The sequence below is a fragment of the Manis pentadactyla genome, chromosome 14, assembly GCF_030020395.1.
Source record: "Manis pentadactyla isolate mManPen7 chromosome 14, mManPen7.hap1, whole genome shotgun sequence".
NCBI classification, from domain to species: Eukaryota; Metazoa; Chordata; class Mammalia; order Pholidota; family Manidae; genus Manis; species Manis pentadactyla.
The window spans coordinates 29850545-29868350 of NC_080032.1; the positions used below are offsets into that span (position 1 = coordinate 29850545).

The 17806-nt window shown below is 50.0% G+C and overlaps 2 protein-coding genes across 5 annotated transcripts in view; one reads left to right on the plus strand and one right to left on the minus strand.

The window, feature by feature from the left end:
* The window catches only part of CCDC92 (coiled-coil domain containing 92), a 28959-nt gene extending 27068 nt beyond the window's left edge, over positions 1-1891 (plus strand). For all 4 annotated transcript variants that reach the window (XM_036921751.2, XM_036921752.2, XM_036921753.2 and 1 more), the window contains one exon: positions 487-1891. In XM_036921751.2, the coding sequence (XP_036777646.1) occupies positions 487-1262 (776 nt within the window). In that variant the 3' untranslated portion in view covers positions 1263-1891. The remainder of the gene's footprint in view (positions 1-486) is intronic.
* Positions 1892-2218: 327 nt separating this feature from the next.
* The window catches only part of DNAH10 (dynein axonemal heavy chain 10), a 129667-nt gene continuing 114079 nt past the window's right edge, over positions 2219-17806 (minus strand). The window contains exons 62-79 of the mRNA XM_036921759.2: positions 17614-17761; positions 15748-16027; positions 14814-15043; positions 13537-13810; positions 12354-12458; positions 11853-12007; positions 11234-11388; positions 9967-10150; positions 9144-9344; positions 8267-8476; positions 7999-8094; positions 7198-7369; positions 6686-6817; positions 6296-6507; positions 6037-6204; positions 4730-4910; positions 3500-3645; positions 2219-2999 (exon numbers count right to left, since the gene is read on the minus strand). Of these exons, the coding sequence (XP_036777654.2) occupies positions 2853-2999; positions 3500-3645; positions 4730-4910; positions 6037-6204; positions 6296-6507; positions 6686-6817; positions 7198-7369; positions 7999-8094; positions 8267-8476; positions 9144-9344; positions 9967-10150; positions 11234-11388; positions 11853-12007; positions 12354-12458; positions 13537-13810; positions 14814-15043; positions 15748-16027; positions 17614-17761 (3196 nt within the window). The 3' untranslated portion in view covers positions 2219-2852. The remainder of the gene's footprint in view (positions 3000-3499; positions 3646-4729; positions 4911-6036; positions 6205-6295; positions 6508-6685; positions 6818-7197; positions 7370-7998; positions 8095-8266; positions 8477-9143; positions 9345-9966; positions 10151-11233; positions 11389-11852; positions 12008-12353; positions 12459-13536; positions 13811-14813; positions 15044-15747; positions 16028-17613; positions 17762-17806) is intronic.

A 17806-nucleotide genomic window follows, 5' to 3' on the forward strand; every position in this document is an offset into this window, starting at 1 on the left:
GGCAGCCTGGCTCCTGGCCCTCTGCAGCACCAACCTCTGGGCTTTCTATGGGAGACATTTTACATTTGTGTTTCAAAAAAGTGCTTTAAATGGAGCAGGCAATTAACAAACCACACCTGAGCAGGTGGAGCGTCTGCTGAGGTCTAATACCCTGAAACTGGCTGTTTTAATTTCAGCATTTTTTAAATTTCAGAGACATTCTTTTAGAAATAAGCCAGCTAATTTGGAAGGAGCTCAGAGAACCTGACCTTTCACCTTTGGGGAGGGGAGAGCCAGTCTATGGGGGTTAGCGCTGAGCTGCTGGCTCCCCTGTGGAAGCAGGATGTCCCAATCCACAGCCCTGCCCTCCAGTGACCTTTGGGCCCCCTCTTCCTCAGCTCACTCCTACTTGGGGAAGTGAGGCCAGCCTAGACAGCACCCCTCCCCACCAGAAGGCCCCTGCCTCTGCTCGGTGGGTTCTTAATCTGGTCCTGGGGCTTGTTCTAGGAGATGGATCTTGCAGAAGCAATGAACTGAAGAAAAGATGTGAAGAGCTGGAAGCCCAGCTGAAACTCAAGGAGAGTGAGAACAACGAACTGCTGAGGGAACTGGAGCAAAAAAATGCCATGGTCACGGTGCTGGAAAGCACCATTAAGGAACGGGAGAAGAAATACCTGGAGGAGTTAAAGGTGAAAAGCCAGAAGCTGACTATGCTGTCCAGTGAGCTGGAGCAGCGTGCCAGCACCATCGCCTATCTGACCTCTCAGCTGCATGCCGCCAAAAGGAAGCTCATGAGCTCCAGCGGGACCTCTGACGGCAGCCCATCTGGGAGCCCCGTGCTGGCCAGCTACAAGCCGGCCCCCCCAAAAGACAAGCTGCCTGAAACACCCCGCCGCCGGATGAAAAAGAGCCTCTCAGCCCCCCTGCACCCAGAATTCGAAGAGGTCTACAAATTTGGGGCTGAGAGCCGGAAACTACTTTTGCGGGAACCAGTGGATGCCATGCCTGACCCCACACCATTCCTGCTGGCCCGGGAGTCAACCGAGGTCCACCTCATCAAAGAGCGACCTCTGGTCATCCCCCCCATCGCCTCCAACCGCAGCTCCAGCGAGCAGCACAGCCCAGCCCGTGAAAAGGCTCACAAGGCTCACATTGGGGTGGCACACCGCATCCACCATGCCACCCCACCGCAGGCCCAGCCCGAGGTGGAGACGCTGGCGGTCGACCAGGTGAACGGAGGTAAAGTGGTGAGGAAGCACTCAGGGACGGACAGAACTGTGTGAAGCCTGCCCCGGGCGAGTCTTCACCCTGGCTGTCCATGCACTGTGATCACTACTGGGAAACACTCATTCACGCCTTTTTTTTTCCTTTACTTCCCATGCATGCCAAATTTTTTTCAGACCTGTCAACAGATCTCTTATCTTCCTGCTCCTCTTGTCCACTTATTGACACCAAGTTATGATCGTGTCCCTGCTGCAGAATACATATCTACTAATTGCTGTGGCCAAACACCTGTGTGATGAATCGCTTGCTTCTAATCCCACTCTGTGTAATCTAAATGCGCTCATGGACAAAGCACAGGCCTCAGGCTGCATTACTACCCCATGTTAATAAAATCAGATAGTCCCATGCCTAATTATGAAGTTGGAGTAACACATATCAGCCTTGACCCTATCCCTCCGGTTTCCAGGACAGCCTATCCGAAGCAGCCCCTGCTCCCTCCTGCTGGAGACCCCTGTAACCTCCTGACTATCCTTTCCCAGGGCGGCACCAATAACCGAGCAGCTGTATGTGTCACAGGAACTAAATAAGATGATGTTACTTCTCGTATCACCACAGCCTGAATGTGTGTTCATATTTTTTGTTTTATCCAAATGTTCAAGATCCCAACAAACTTTATTTTCTAAACCTGCCTTCTTTCTGTTTTGTGTCCTTTGTTAAACCTCCGGTGGGAGACTGTAGGAGGGAGGGAAATAGCAGGCCCCCTAGTAACTCCCTCTCTCCCAGTGTTCCCACCCCGGGCACATTGGAAAAGAGGAATCCTGTTATATCTCACTGCCCAGAGCTATCCTTTAGGAATGTTTTGCACTTCTAAAGGTTCTGGCAAAAGCCACTTTTGCCCACAACTAGGCCCCTGCTAGTGCTCTCAGCCTAACCCACCCTTGAAGAGTAAAGCCACTGCTCACCTCCAGCTGGGCCAGGACAGGGTTCCAGGCTAGGCCCATGGTGCACAGTAGGATAGGAGCTCATACAGGAATTGAACCCCAAGCTCAAGGGCCTCACCCACACACTGGCAGGCCAGAGCCCAAGGAGCTGGGCCAGAGAGTTCAGACGGGGAGGAGTGGCTATGGTGACTGTGGCCACCTCTGCTCTGTGCCCAGCATCACCAGCCCAGGGAAGGGGGACTCTGCCTGCTCCTAAAAACAGCCTTGGTCTTCTCCTCACACCTCAGCAGACAGCTCTTGTCAAAAAAAGGCACCTGCAAAAATAGCCCTGGATGTCAGAACCATGCCTTTGAGATCTGATCTTAGAGAGTTCACTTGTGCGAGTGACATGCCAGGCACTTTTGCCTAATCATGTTTCCTCTGAGAAGGAAAAGACGCCAACACATCTTAAAATGCTCTCTAGTATTCACTTTTCAAACACATAGAATCCTTAAAAAATTGTTGAGAAAACAAAACAATTCAGGTTAATTTATAAGAAAAGAGATTTAAACTGCCAATTTCAAACGAAAATCAGTGTCAATCCCCCTCTTGCCTCTTGAGAGGCCCCAAGAAGTGACAAGAGACTTGATGGTTCTTCACAAATACCCCGCATTTCCATTGCCAGCCATGGGCCTAGAATCCATAATGCAGTTTTCTTCACCCAAAGGGTTAATCAGAGTTCAGGGTGAGGCATACCCCTTGCAGTACCCAGTGAGAAATGTGCTTCGTGGTGAAGAGATCGGCTTCAAAAACCAAGCCAACTCCCATGGCATTCCTTCTCATGGAGGTGGTGTAGACAGGTGTCCGAAAGGTTTTCTGCAAGGACAGGCATATGAGTTGCCCCCATGGGTTGAGGGAAGCACTCAGTACCAGAAGGGGGTGCAGCGGGCCCTCCTGGAAGGCATGGCTGAGGCATTGCATGGCAACTCTCCCCTAACTTAATGTAGACAGGGCTTTCCACACACACACTTGCTAAAAGTGGGGCTGGGCAGGCCAAGCAGGAGGTGCCTGCAGTCCATACCAGATACAATTACTTTATAATTCAAGCAATGTCCCAGGAAGGGACAAATCTCTCCTGAAGACAGACTGGACCACAGCTTCTGAACTTGATCTGCCACCTGGGGCAGTCTCTACAGACACACATGTGCCCGTGCATTTTCCTGGGAAGTGGCTGCATGCTTTTATCACATCTCAAAGGCTTCCCCCACCTGTGAAAGGCTAAACAACCTGTTCTAAAGGGCAGGACTATTTGAATTGCCCTGTGTATAACCAGGAGAAGGAAAGAGGGGAAAGGAGAGTGGGCGGCAGCATTCTACCTTCAGTTTGAGGCGATGGGATTCAATGGCGATGATCTTCAGGATGGGCAGGTCAACAACCAGCACCTTGGGTTTGCTCTTGATAAGACATCCTTTGTCTATATCCCAGTCAGCGCCTTCTAGGTACAGTCCTGAGACAAAGCATCCTAGAGATACCAGGCAGAGACCCAGGGTTCACACAGAAGCACCTGTAATTCTGCTGTGCAACAACTCTATCAGATGTACATACTGAACAGAAAGGTGACTGACTGGCTCTCCTTCCCCAGACACAGCCCAGGCCTTTTTCCAAAAGAGGTGGGCCTTATTTTTGCCCTGTCCACCTTCCCTTTTTTGAGGAACAGCCTAGACAGGACACTGCAGACCCCATGGCCCTCCTCATGGTCTTGGTGAAGTGGATGAGGGGTGGTCACCTTTCCTAGCAATTTGGCATCAATGCACACAGACCCAGACCACCATGGGTCCCCATGCTAAAAGGACAAAAGCATCAGAGCCAGCTGGCACCACAGTGGTCCCAAGTCTCCCCTTGCCAGGGTGAGTAGGAAGCAGGAAGTTGAAGTCTGGCCAAGAAAGTGGCCTCTGGGGAGGTAGACGTGGCAGGCATGCAGAGTGGCAAGGGACAGGCTTCCAGCCCAGAAAGAATAGCAGCCCCAACACCTGCTAGTTCCTCTGGGACCTCTCTGGCCTTCCTGTGAGCATTTGTGATTGTTCACCAGAATCGCCTCTCTCTAAGCTAGCTGAAGAGGACATTTTTCTGCTTGCAGTTACATGTCCTCTAAAACAGCATGGCCCCAGGAAATGACAATTTCCAGCTATAGTTTGCATATCAGTAACCACCGTCTAAGGGTCTTGGAAGTTACAGCATAATTTAGTGTCCATCCTGCCCTCTGGCTCCCATGACTCTGGCCCCTCAAGGTTTTCAGGGAAGCCACCTGGTGACCCAATTCTTTCAAGATCTAATTCTGTCCTAGGAGACTATTTCCTACAAATGAGCAGGGTGACTGTGGTTCAGGGCCCTCCTGACATCAACCCTAGGTCTCAGCAGAAACTGGAAAAAGAAACCTCTGATATCAAGACATGGGTAATGCACGAACAACCAGTGTTTGCAGCACCCAGACTTCCAAGCATGGCCTGTCCTATTTGGCCCACGCTATGCTTGTCCCTTTGAATTGGGGATAGCTCAGGGAGGGAGCCCCTAAATGAAAGACTTAATCCATAATGAGCTGACTGTACCTTGTCCTGCACGCTCATTCACTTCATCTGCATCTTGGAACTTGGTCACTTGCGTGAACAAGGTGCAATGGTCCAGCGGCCAGCCGTTCTTCCGGCAGGTGGCCTGCACCAGGGCGGTGAGATAGGATTCTGGGATGTGCAGCCCTGAGAGCCACATCACACTGGGCTCGCTCTCATTGACCTGGAGAGAAGGGAGGGCAGCTGGTGGGAGCCTGGGGCTGCCATCAAATGCCAGGGTCAAAGCCAAGGGGAAGTTCAGTTCATGATAAAAGATGTAATTCGTATAGTGGCAAAAGGATGGTGTTGGGACAACCAGCAGCCCATTGGGAAACACAAGTTGGACCACCCAATTCCAGATGGAGCAAAGATTTAGATATAAAAAAATAAACCCACAAAGTACCAGACCAAGTCACCAATGAATGCTGTCATGACCCTAGAGTGGAGACTCCAAACCCAGAAGCCAAAAAGACTGATACATAAAAATATAAAACTTCTCTATAGAAAAAAATACTACAAAGTCAAAAGATTTAATGACAAGCTGGGGGAGATATCTGCAACACCAGCAGACAAAGGGCTCATTTCCTTCCAGACGTGGAGCTCTTAAAAATCAATTTTAAGAGATGGAGAATGCAATAAAAATGACATCTAGATACAAAAAGAGAATTCAAAAAGCACAAAATGTCTGTAAACATGTAATATATTCTCAGCCTCATCATAATTAAAGAAATCCACATACAAACAGATATTATTGTTTACCTATCAGGGAGAAAAGATCTAAAATATTAAGAACACCCAGTGTTGCAGAGAGGTGGGGAAATAATCATTCTCACAGAGTGTGGTTTCACCTTCTCTAGAAAACCATCTGACAAGCGCTGTCAGAGTTGAGAATGCATGTGCTCTGATCCAACTCTTCATTGTAGGAAGCTACCCACAGAATATACTCATGTGAGGAGGGAGGAACGGAGGGCCCGATGGTCACCCCTTAAATGTCCATGAGGGGCAAAGATATGGAATATCTGTAAAATGGAGAACCCTAAACACAAATGAAGTAGATCTACATGTACTTAAACCATCGCCAAGACAGACTCTTAAGATGAAAAACTCAAGTTGTGCATAATATGCTTCAGTCTTAAAAACAAGAAAAGGAAAAAAAAATACAGGCATGCCTGCAAAGTCAGAGCCCATCTGTACAGCACCCAGGCGGCCGCCGACAGAGGGTGCCACTGCAGGGTGGGAGAGGGGTTGCGAGGCAGCTGGGGTCACCCAGGCTGAACCGCGAGCCCACGAACAGCCTTCCTCCCACTTACCCATGATGAGTACTGGCTGAGCCGCCGCAGGAGGTGAAGCATCCAGTTTCCAAGGGACTTTAAGGTATCAGGGGCAAGCTTTCTCCAGATAAGAGGGATTTGCCCAGTAAAAAGAGACCTTGCTACATCGTCTAACTCATTGCTCATTCCAACTTCTCCAGCCAAGGCCTGTTTACAGAATCACAAGCAATCAGGCACAACTGTCACAAAACCAGGTGCCACATGTAGGTAGTAATCTGCACATGAGGGACACTCTCACCCTCTGAAGTTCAGCCAGAGACTTGGCCATCCGCACAGCAAGCTTGTTGAAGCGCTCCAGCTCCTGCAGGAGCACCACTGAAGTGGGGGAGATTCCGATCCCCAGCTGCTTCCTGACCTGGTCCAAGTCAAAGACTTTGGGCATCTTGTTTTCTATGTCCTTGGCCACATGGCCAATGTAGTCATCTCGGCTGATGCCACTGCTGGATTCCCCTGAAACCAGGCACTTTTTAGGGAACCCAGGGCACCTGGGTACAGGACTTAGGCATCCTGAGCCTTCTGGCTCTTGGAAAGGCATCAGCAACATGGCAACTACAAGAACCCAGAGCAGCACTTGTGCCAGCACCCTTCTGCCTTGACCAAACAGACTCGCTCCTCCAGCAGACTTTACCTGTCTGAGGCTGCAGCTCCAGCAGGTGAGCCCACATGTCTCGAGCTGCCTGAGTGTAATACCCAATCTCAGCATTGGCATGAAGGCCAAACACTTCAGGCGTGTTGGCTAGCGGGAGGGCCTCAATGGCTTCTATAATCATAGAGCACAGACATTAAGCTTTTGTACCACCCCTGTTCCTGAGGACCCACAGCCTCAGTGCCCCCAGATGCACAAGACTGATTTCCACTGCTTAGCAGGTAACATGTTTTTAAATAAAAATTTGACACCAATCCAGCTCACTGTTAGGTTTATCTTTATAAAAATGGCTTACCAAGCTTCCTGGGGGCCACTCTCCCCTTCCCAGGGGGAATCTGAACTAACTCAGCTCTGAGGCTGATGAGATGGAGCACGTCTGTCAGGAGAGGGTTTGCAAGAGGCATCCAGCCAGCCATGGAAACAGAGCAGCTGAGGTGTGTGGGATCCCTTAGAAAACACTTGCAGAATACTTCTTGGTGTCTGAGAAATCTTACCAACAAATTTTTCCTTTACATCACCGATGGGGATTTTATAGTCCACTTCCTTGTTCTGGAAGAAGTGGAAGGGCTGGAAAGTATCAAAAATGAAGTCGCCCAGGTACTCATCCATGTAGATGGTCAGGATACGCCGGTCAAAGCTGTCAATCGCCCGTCCTCCATACATGACCTGGAGTGACAGGGAGTGAGAGCTGGCTGGGAACCCGGCTCGTACTGGCTGTACCCCAAGGCCCTGAGCCCAGAGGCTGCCCAGGACGGAGACTGTGCAGCTCAAACTGTGTAGACACAATAACCTTTTGTTGCCCCACCATATATAAGATGGCTCATTCACAAAGTCACGGTGGCCAAGGTGATAGGCAGCCCTTGTGAAGCACTGGGTGCCACCAGTAGGCAATTTGCAAAGTCCCCAAAATGTAGTGAATAACCAAACAGCCAAAGCATCCAGCAGCCACTTTTGTCTTTGGAACGGGCGGGGTCACTGTCTGAGGTGTGTGCAGGCCTCTGGGGAGCCTGTATAAGGTTGTGGTCTCCCAGGTGGTCCCCCTGCCCACTCAGCAGGAGCAAGGCATGACTATGGGGGAAGGAATCTAGAACCCCCATGTGTATGGAGCCCACCTAGGACAAAGATGACTGGGTGGTGGGGTGGGAGTATTCCGTGGAGACCCAAGGCCTGCAGCTGATGGGCACTGGGAGCTAGAGGGGTGTCATGTGTGGCTCAGAGGTCAGGCCCAAGACCACCAGGCACGGCCCAGCTCTAGCCTGGGAGGCGGCCTGAGACAGGCCCTGGAACACTCCTACCTCTCCAATTAAGTACTTGAGGCTGTCCCACGGGACCCTAGGGTCGTGTTGCTGGGAGGCTTTTGTTAAATACGTGTTCAGAATCTCCATGCAGACCTTAAAAGAGGAGGAACAGGCTTGGTTATACCCAAACCCACAAAGTCCTTCGCATTCTGACTCTTCTGCGGATGCGGGCAGGAGGGAGATCACTCTCCTTAACTTGGAAGAAGGCTGGGACAGGACAGCCCCTCCGGAGGAAGTCCCCACGGAGGAGTAGCCACATCGTCACCTGGAAATCAGACTCATTGAAGTCGTAGTACACATTCCACCCAATCTTCCCAAACTTCCTTCTTTCCTGGACCACAGCATGGAAAAATGCCAGCACATAGACCAGGGGCTTGAATGCAGGGTGTGGACACTGCTCCAGCATTTCGTGAGAGATTCTGAAGTAAGTTGCTCTCATGTTTAGTTTGAGCCCATTGGGGGGCTCTGTGACAACCTGTCAGAGACAAATCACAAGAAAAACCATGGACCCGCAGCTTTGAAAAGTGTGCCAAAGGGGGTCTTCCTAGTTTTTCCTTTGCCCTTTCTAGCCTTCCTTCCTATTCTGAGCAGCAAGTCTCTTGTTCAGGGCCCAGGCAAGAAAGCTAAGGATCCAGGTGTTGCTCCAGCTCAGCCACTTGCTCATCACATGACCTGGAGGGAGCTCCTTAACCTCTGCCTGGACCATGGAATTCTCAAATGCACAGTGGAAGTAGTAAGATTTCCCTCTTCCTGCCCCAGACACAGATGGCAAGATCATCCCCCCCAAAAAAATTCTCTGGAAAATAAGGGGGCATATAAAACCCCTCAAAATGCTCACAGAAAACCACTGGAGCACAGCAGATGGGGGTAGGCCTATTACTAGAGATAAAAAGAAGGTTTAGTAAGTATGAGGTACACAAAATGAACCTAGATATTGTTTGGAACACAGGCAGAAGTGGTAAAAACAGGTGTGGGACTCATGACTGCCACCAGTTAGGATAGTGCCCATCTCTGAGAGAGGGAGAGATGGATTCAGGAGGGGTGTCCAGGTGTCCTAGGGCACATGCACATGTGCACACAAGTGCAGCAAATGGCAGAAATGTGAGGAGCTGGGCACGGGGTGCACTGTCCCAAAGCCAGACCTTCAAGGACTTTTGCAGAATCCCGATGGGGAAGCCCTTGGTGGGGTCGGTGGTGAGCCACAGGCGGAAGTCTGGGTGGGGCTTGGTGATCCTCTCCAGGGACTTCTCCAGATCTTTAAGCCACTTGACCAGGAGGTGGCAGTTCTGCAGCATCAGCCATTGCCCACGAGCCACTGCCGTCTCCAGCAGCTGCAGGGCCAGCTGTGCCAACGGAGAGGAGAGAGAGTTGGTGCCCCAAGGCCACACCAGCACTGTGTCTCTCAGAGCCCTGCTTGCAGCCCCAGAAAACGAATGGCCCACTCCAGCAGAGGCCACAAAGCGGGTAATCCAGGAATTACCGAGGCTGCCACTGAAGATATAATCTTCTAGAAAGCCTTCAGGACTGCCTGTGTCTACTGGGCAGCATGGCCTAGAGATGTGCAAGCATGTTGCGCTCACTGACCCCCCTCAGCCGCAAGAGTTCCCTTCAGTTCACCAGCACCCTGACTGCTCCTTGGTCATGCCACTGGGGCACTGACAACAATGACCCACAGTAGGGTGGTCACAGAGACTGAAAGTGATAGGACCATTCGCACAGGGGCTTTGAAAACAATGGAGCATGGTGATCATGCAAGGCTGGGCGATTACAGAATGCTACTTCTGGAACTTCTGTTGTTCATACTGTCACCATTCCAGGATTTGGTTACTGCTCTGTAGCTCAGAAATGCAACAAGCTCATGTGCGGCTTGGTAATCTGAGCTTAAAACCAGACAGTAACTCATTCCTAGCAGAGGCCAGGGACCTCCCCTAAATTGATAGTTTGCTCTTTCCAACAACAAATTACCTTTTCTTGACCTTGACCCATGGCAAGGAGTTTAAGGCGGTTTCCTCCAAAGCCACTGCGCTCAGCTAATTTCATAAGGTCACTGGCAGGGTCAGAACCGGGACTCAGGATAAACACAATGGGCGAGTTTGGCGTGCTCTGCTCAAAGATGGCTTCAAAGCTGATCATGGGGGGCTGCACATATCTGGGGAAGGACACAAAATGGGAAGCTCTCACAGGAGCACAGCCCCGTGCTCTCTCCTCCCAATGTTCAGAACCTCCGGGCTGCCCTGCTGCCACTGTGCACAGCCCTCATTTCAATGTCCAGCTTTACACACACTGGATGGTGAGCTCCTGAGAGGTGGGGGCCTCGCAGAGCATACCCCTGCTGTCGCTCGGCACACTGGTGCTGGAGTTAGTACATCCATACTGAGCAGGGGGCCTGTCAGCCGGTGTCAGCCGGCCTTCCAGGTAGATGTCTCCTTGGCACAAACCCAGGGTCCCACACTGTCAGCTCTACATGCCTGCCCTCAAGGGCCCACATCTCAAGATTTCCAAAATTAGTTACCAACACAGAAGGATTGGGAGATTTCATGTAGAAATCCAAATTTCTAGCTTCTTTCAATGAGTCAGGTGCTCTGGCCACTGTGGGTCCCCCTTGCCACCTGGCATCAGTCAGCAGGAGCTGAGGGGCAGCTGCTCCCCATGGACCAGGACTGGGCCTCTCCCAGTTGCCATGGTCCCCACCAGCCTCTTTCCCCACTTCCACTACCTGCCAGCCAGGAAGGCATCTTTGAGTTTGGAACCCAAGTTATCTGCCTGACTTCACACTTGATACTAGAGCTACATTGTCCAGTATAGTTGCCGTTAGGCACATGTGGCTACTGAGCTCTTGAAGTGTGGCCAGTCCATACTGGGATGTGCTGTACATGTAAGTTCACATAGGATTTTGAAGACTTAATACCAAAAAGAAAAAGTAAAATAGCTCAATAATGTTGATATTGATTATATGTCAAAATAATATTTTAATATATTGAGTTGAATAAAATATGTTGTTATTAAAATTAATTTCACCTGCTTCTGTTTGAAGGTGGTACTAGAAAACTTGAAATTAGATATGTGATTTGCATGTATTTCTTTTGAATAGCACTGTTCTCGAATGGCTATCAAATAATGCTTGAAGTCAGGCCTGTGACAGTGCTCCTGGGATCTGGCCAGCCACTGCCATCTGGGGTCCAGGTGGGGATGACCCCATAGAAAGGGCCAAGCAAACAAACAACACACTTACTTCTCTCCCATTGTTTCAGTCACATAGTCGGTCACTGCCCGGTAGACCCGATCCACACGGAAACAGCGCAAAATAAGCAACTTTTGGAAAGGGGTGATGTTGTTATCATAACCCAAGGGAAATGGAAACTGCTCAAGGGAATCCAGGTCGTACCACTGGGAAAAGCAAAGAACATGCATGATAGCATCAACTCTAAAATGACACAGGCTCCCATTTCTATGTAAAGTTCCCAAAAGCCACTGTAAAGTGATGAAATCTATGCAAGTATGGACCTCAAGGTCACTTCTAGTCAGATCTGTCATTTTCTACCCCCAAAAAGTATGAACTTCAGGAAAGGAGGACTGAGTCTCACTGACTGTTGAGTCCCCAGTGTGCATCAAAGGACCTGGTCCTTGGCAGATGCTCGATAACTATTTCTTGGATGGATGGATGGACACATGAATGGATGGACAGAAGGATGGGTGGGTGGATGGTTTTCCACAAAGCTAGCTGGACCAGCTAAAGGAGAACCCCATCCAGGTCACTGAAGGGCAGTGCCTCCACTCTGAGCAGGTCGCTTCTCTCTCATGAGGAGTTTGGTGGGTGCTGCACATGGGCGGGAAGGAGGACATGAGCTCACCTCCTGCCAGATGGGCAGATGCTTCTCAATGTCATCAGGAAGGTCCCCAAAGTTGTCTGAAAACATTTCTGATAAAAGAATGATATCTTCCCATCCCTGGTCGGACAACCAAGCACAAGGCTTTTTTCTTTTGCTTTTCTCCAGGGAAATGTTTCCTAAACACAACAGAAGAGAAGTGGACGGCCGCAGCAGGAGGAAGCCACTTGGCACTTGCTCTTCTGTCCCTCTGGGGAAGAATCCACTTCCCCGGGGTCTGGGGAGAGAGGTAGGTGACTCCAGCCAGCCAGCTCACTGTGGCACCCAGCTTTGGGGTAGACTGGTTGCTCAGAGTTACCCATTTTTGGGGCTCGATTCAACTCAACAGAAATATTTGATATAGCAGTGCTGTTGGAAGCCAGGCTTCAAGGAGAATTTTTGTTGTTGTCTTAACAAACAAACTTATATACATGTGCAGTGTGGGCCAAGGGAATTAGGGAGAATGAAACAAGGCAAATTCACTACCTTTTAAAAAGAAATCTAATTCTTCCTGGGGGATTCTTCCTTCCTCTTGTTCTATCTTGATAGTCATATTGAAAGAAAAGAGCAGCTTATGCCTCTCAAACAACCCTGAAGGGAAACAACAAATCAGTATTGATGAAACAGATCCATGTTAGAAACCGAGTTTCTTCTGCATAACATGTTTAGATGCAGGAGACATAAAACAAAACACCAGACCTGCACGGCTGTGTTTAGCCCTCTTTGCTTTCGATGCCCACAGCCATCTGAGCACAAAAGCTATGGACCAATCTACAGGTCATGCCCAAGAACACAGCCTGCAGTGACACTCACTCGTCCGCCTCTGACATGCTCGTGCCTAGTAGCGGCACCCACCACCCTCCTGGGAAGAGGAGAGTGGGGCTGAAAAGCAAATCGAGGGCAGCATGATAGAGGCACAGAGTCAGTGCAAGGCTGTTCGTCAGCCTGACTCAAAGTGGGAGTTCTCGTCTCTCAGAGTCTAGAAGAGCTGTCAGCAAGCTTTCTATAAAGGGTCTGATAGTAAATATTTTCGGCTTTACAGGCTAGATGGTTTCTGCAATAACTATCAACTCGCCACTGCAGGGTGAAAACAGCCATAGACAATGTGAACACAGATGGGCATGGCCATGTTCCGGAACAACGTTATTTACAAAGGCTGGCAGTGGGCCCCATTTGGAGCTGGTCTCGGCTTGCCAACCTCTATTGTAGGGCAAGCACATTCCATCCACAGACTTTTTACTGATGGGAGGATGCAAAACACTGAGGCTCTTTTCCTTTTTTTTTTTTTAACAGAAGAAATGTGTTTCTGAGAAAAAAAATGTGTAACTCAGAATTTGTGATTTGGATTCCACTCTATATGTCATAGAAGGGTTGGCTACCTCAGTGAGCCCTAAAGGAACAACAGCCCTCAACCTTCTTCCTTCCCTCCTGGCTGAACTGCATCCCCCAGAATCCACGGGGTGAAGCCCTAATCACCGGTGCCTGAGAATGTGACTGTTCTGGGAGATGGGAGAATCTCTTTAAAGAGGAGATGAAGTTAGATGAGGCCATTGGGTTGGGCTGCAATCCAATCTGACAGATTTCCTTAGAAGAGGAGGAGATTTGGACACACAGACACAGGGATGCACACACATAGCCTCTGTCCTGAGCAGTGCAGAGAGGTGCTCACCTGTGCAACCATAGTTATAGATGTTAAAGGTCAACGTGTCCATAATGTTCCTCAATCGCTTCATAAGAATGGAATCAGGCAGTGACTTCTTAAGGGAAAACCTGAAGACCTCTAGAAAGGCAATCAGGGAGTACTGATACATGAAATTCACAAGGGCCATCTCAGACAGCACGAAGAACAGGATAGCCCCCCTCCTGGCAGCAGGCCGGTAGCCGTCCCTCAACCTGTCGATGTCCAAGGCTGTCTTCTCTGCCAGCTTGAGCTTCTCTGATACCTAGAGAAAAGGTGCAACTTGCCAAGGGAACAGGAAGACATACACACATAACCAGAAAAACTTCTGAAATGGGCAAGAAAATAAGAAGGCAGAGTGTGGGGGTTGGAGGGGGCAACAAAGAAATCCACACAAAGCTCGTGCATGCAAAGAGCACCCAACCTCTTGTGAGATGCAGTGAGTACTGGTGCTGGACTCCCCTGCGGCCAAGCTACCTTTTCTGAATTACTGTCCCTGACTTTTACTTGGGGACTCAGCTTTCCCCTTTCATTACATATGCAGGCTCTACCCAACCCCAAAGAGCATGTGACCCAGGTCCAACCAGTCCACACAGCATCTCCAGGCTATGGGATTGGTTTGGGGTCAGCATATGACATAAGTGCCTCTCAGGACCTTCATAATAGGCACAGGTAAAGATTCTCACTCTTCCCTTGGACTTGAACCTGAGGGGACATGACAGACCCATCTGGTGACTGTGGAGGGGAACTTGGCTCCATGGGAGGCAAAGAATAAAACCAACCCAGCAGAAGGCACATCCCTAAAATAGAGAGAATCTGAGTCCTAATGATATGTTTGGAGTCCTGGATCCAGCCCTACCTGTAACCATCCCTGGAATTTTCTGTTTTCTAAGCCAATAGATTTCCTTGGACTTTAGCCAAGTAGGGCTGGGTTTTCTGTCACTCTCGATAGGAAGAGGCTGACCTGATGGCCAGGGTACCTGGGAATGCCTCCAGGATGACCCTCCCAACAGCACACTCAACAGAGGAGGCCTTTTCTCATAAGGCAAACCCTCAGGTGACTCAAAGCCCAAATCTGATGAGAGCACAGGCTGGTATCTCCCTACCTCACCCCACCCCAAACGCTCAGCATCTAAGACCCAGGACTACAAACGAGGCCTGAGATCATGGAGTCCCATGCTCTTCTTAAGCAGACAAGGAAACTGCGCTCCAAGGGTGGACCCGGGATCCCCCCTCCATGCTCAATGCACTTTTTTGGGGGTTCTTACCTCCATAGCTTTGGATTTTGTCTCCTCCAGGGTCTGCACCAGCTCCACATTGTCCAACATGTTCCCTGTGGAGGTTGCTAGTTCCCGAAGGAGGGAATCTTCCAGATCCTTCAGCAGGTTCTTGTTCTCGCTCGTCTCCTGGATGAGGTGCTCCCGCTGCTCCTCAAGCTCGCGTCTCTCATAGGCCACCAGCACGCTCAGCAGCTGGTCCTCGAGGCCTTTTAGTGTGACTGGGGGGGAACCAGGGGAGGCCCTCACTGCTTTGCCCCCGAGGGAGCTGCTCCTGTGCCTTCCTGCCTGGGACACAGCCATTCCTGGGGGCAAGCCAGGGGCGAGTCCAGGCCAGCATCTCAGGAACATGAGGAGCAAAACCACTCTGAAGCCATGAGGTAAAAAATGTCAGACAGAACAAAATGCAGATGCTGCTACACAGAGTGGCCAACAATCAGAGTGATGGTGCACCCAGATAAAAGCCAGGACTCCCATATACTCGGGAACCCTAGCAGAAAGCATACCCAAACCTAATTAACCTAGGTGAGCAGCTCTATGAACACCCTAGAAAATGTCAGAAATGGCATCCAATTCCTAACAGAATTCAATTGAGAGGAAGGGGAAAAACCCACATTCATGTCATATATTTAAATAAACAAAGAATAACTTCCTTCCACAGCAGCAGGAGTCTCACCCCACCCCAAGTGTGAATATTTGAGCCCATGGCCCGGACTCAGCACACTTCAAAACATGTAACTGATTGCCTTCCAGGGACCCCAAGCCTGCCAGGTGTTTGTGCTTCCTTAAAAACTGACCAGGTGAGATGTGACTGAGAGAATGACCTGGGGTCACAGATGAAATGATGGCCCACCAGTCTTGATCTCAAACCGTGGTCTCCATGGTAACCACATCACTTTGTCACCGAGGCTTTGTACATTCTTACCTGTGTAATTGATCACCATCGCTTTCCCAAACACAGATGGGGTGTATCTGGGATTGGCCAGTTTGGTGTTCAGATACAATCTGAAATTTGAATCGTAGTCCACTTCCTTGTCTCCCAGTATGATAAACTGCCGCCCCTGAGAGACCTTTATATTTTTTTCTAAGACATTATCAATCACAGGATCGATGTACTCATCCACATCCTGGAACAGGAAAGGAGTCCCATATTTTATGGACATTTCCAGCTGCTTGAGGAAGTCAGGGTCATTAAAGGAAGCCACCTGGGGGAGAGAGGACGCAGACACTGAGAGTCAGCCTGCTCTCAGGGGAGAACGCCTTGGAAGTGGGGAGTGGGCATGGCAGAGCCTTGAAGGGAGCCAGAGGGGAACAGAGAGGCAGAGAAGCAAGGTGTGTAACCCAAATGAACCCCAAAACCCCTGAGGGCCAGGCTCCCGCAGCCTCTCATCTGGACACCGTAGTGCAGCGGCCAGGAGGGATGCTGACGGACCGCTGTTTCCTCTCTCAGACCTCAGAGGGGATCCAAAGCCAGGGCCCCTGTTTTCTCATCCTCTGCCTCTTTCCTCCACTTCCCTCAGACCTCATGCTTGCTTTGGTATCTCCTTCATCAAAACATCTAAAAGAAAATCCTCTTTCTTTATCTGGGCCCCTGGGGCTCCCCTCCCCCTTCCTCTCCGAACTCTTTTCTTATGTTGAGTTACTTAGCCTCTCCCCCTATCACAAGAATCTTCCTTTTTTAAGAAATAGGACAGAGTAGGAGCAGGATTTGGGGCTGGCAATTCAGAACCTGCAGGCTGAGGGAAGAGGGAAGTCAAGGAGCATTCCTGGGTTAATACTTGTACCACTAGAGCCATGTCTGTGTTTTAGAGGCAGGTGTTCCCCTGGGGTGCAAACAGGCTTCCCCCAACAGCATGTGCATACCTGGGAGTAAGGACCAGGAGAAATAAGGGAAAGATAAAAATGAAAGTTACGAATCTGTTAATGAGTTCAGCAAGAAGTGACTGGGCCCTAAGAACTTCACCAGAGAAAACTGAAAACATGCCCACAAAAAACTTGTACTCAAACGCTCACAGCAGGATTATTCACAACAGCCAAAAAGTGGGAACACCCCAAGTGTCCTGCAAATGATAAGTGGATAAACAAAATGTGGTCAGTCCACACAGTGGAATACTATTTGGCCATGAAAAGGAATAAAGCACTGACACATGCTTCAACATGGATGGACCTTGAAAATACTATGCTAAATGAAAGAAGCCATGCACAAATTGTCACATATTTACAAGAAATGTCCAGAACAGGCAAATCTATAGAGACAGAAAATACATTAGCTGTTGCTTGAGGCTGGTGGCAGGGGTCGGGGGAATGGATAGATTAGGGGGTTGGGGGGTGGCTACAGATCTCTTTGTGGGGATAAAAATTGATTCTGGTGATTGTTACACACCTCTGTGTGTAATATACTAAAAACCACAGAATTTAATGAATTGTATGGTATGTGAATTATATCTCAGTCAAGCCCCCTCCCCCATCCACTGCCTTCCAAAAAACAAGCGATTGAGTGTCTAAGGCCACTAAGCCCTGTAGCTGAGGGGGTGGGGGTGACACAGATAAAGCATGGGCTCTGCCTGATGTTGCTCTCAGCCAGAGCGACCACACACTGGCAGAGGGCAAAGTCCAAGGCGGTTCATGCTGCCCTTGAAGATTCAACATGGTGGGTGGGCAGGAAGGGAAGGGCTCCCCGTGGGGGCTCAGGGCAGTGACATTTCAGACCTGGAGCTGCCAGGTGGAAGAGGAGGGTGAGTGGGCCCTGTCTACAGTGGCAGTGAGGGCAGGGGGCAGGGGGCTGCTTTACCCGCAGGTTGTTTTTCTCCTCTTTCCTCTTGATCCAGTTGAGGGCCTGCTGCTGGGGGTCGATGCAGAGAGGGAAGCGGCTGGCCCTGGTGGTAAGGATGCCATTCTGAACCGAGAGCTCATCAGGGGGCAATCCCTGGGAACCCCACCTGGAAGGGACAGCAAGAAGGGAAACTGATTTTTCTTGCCAAGTT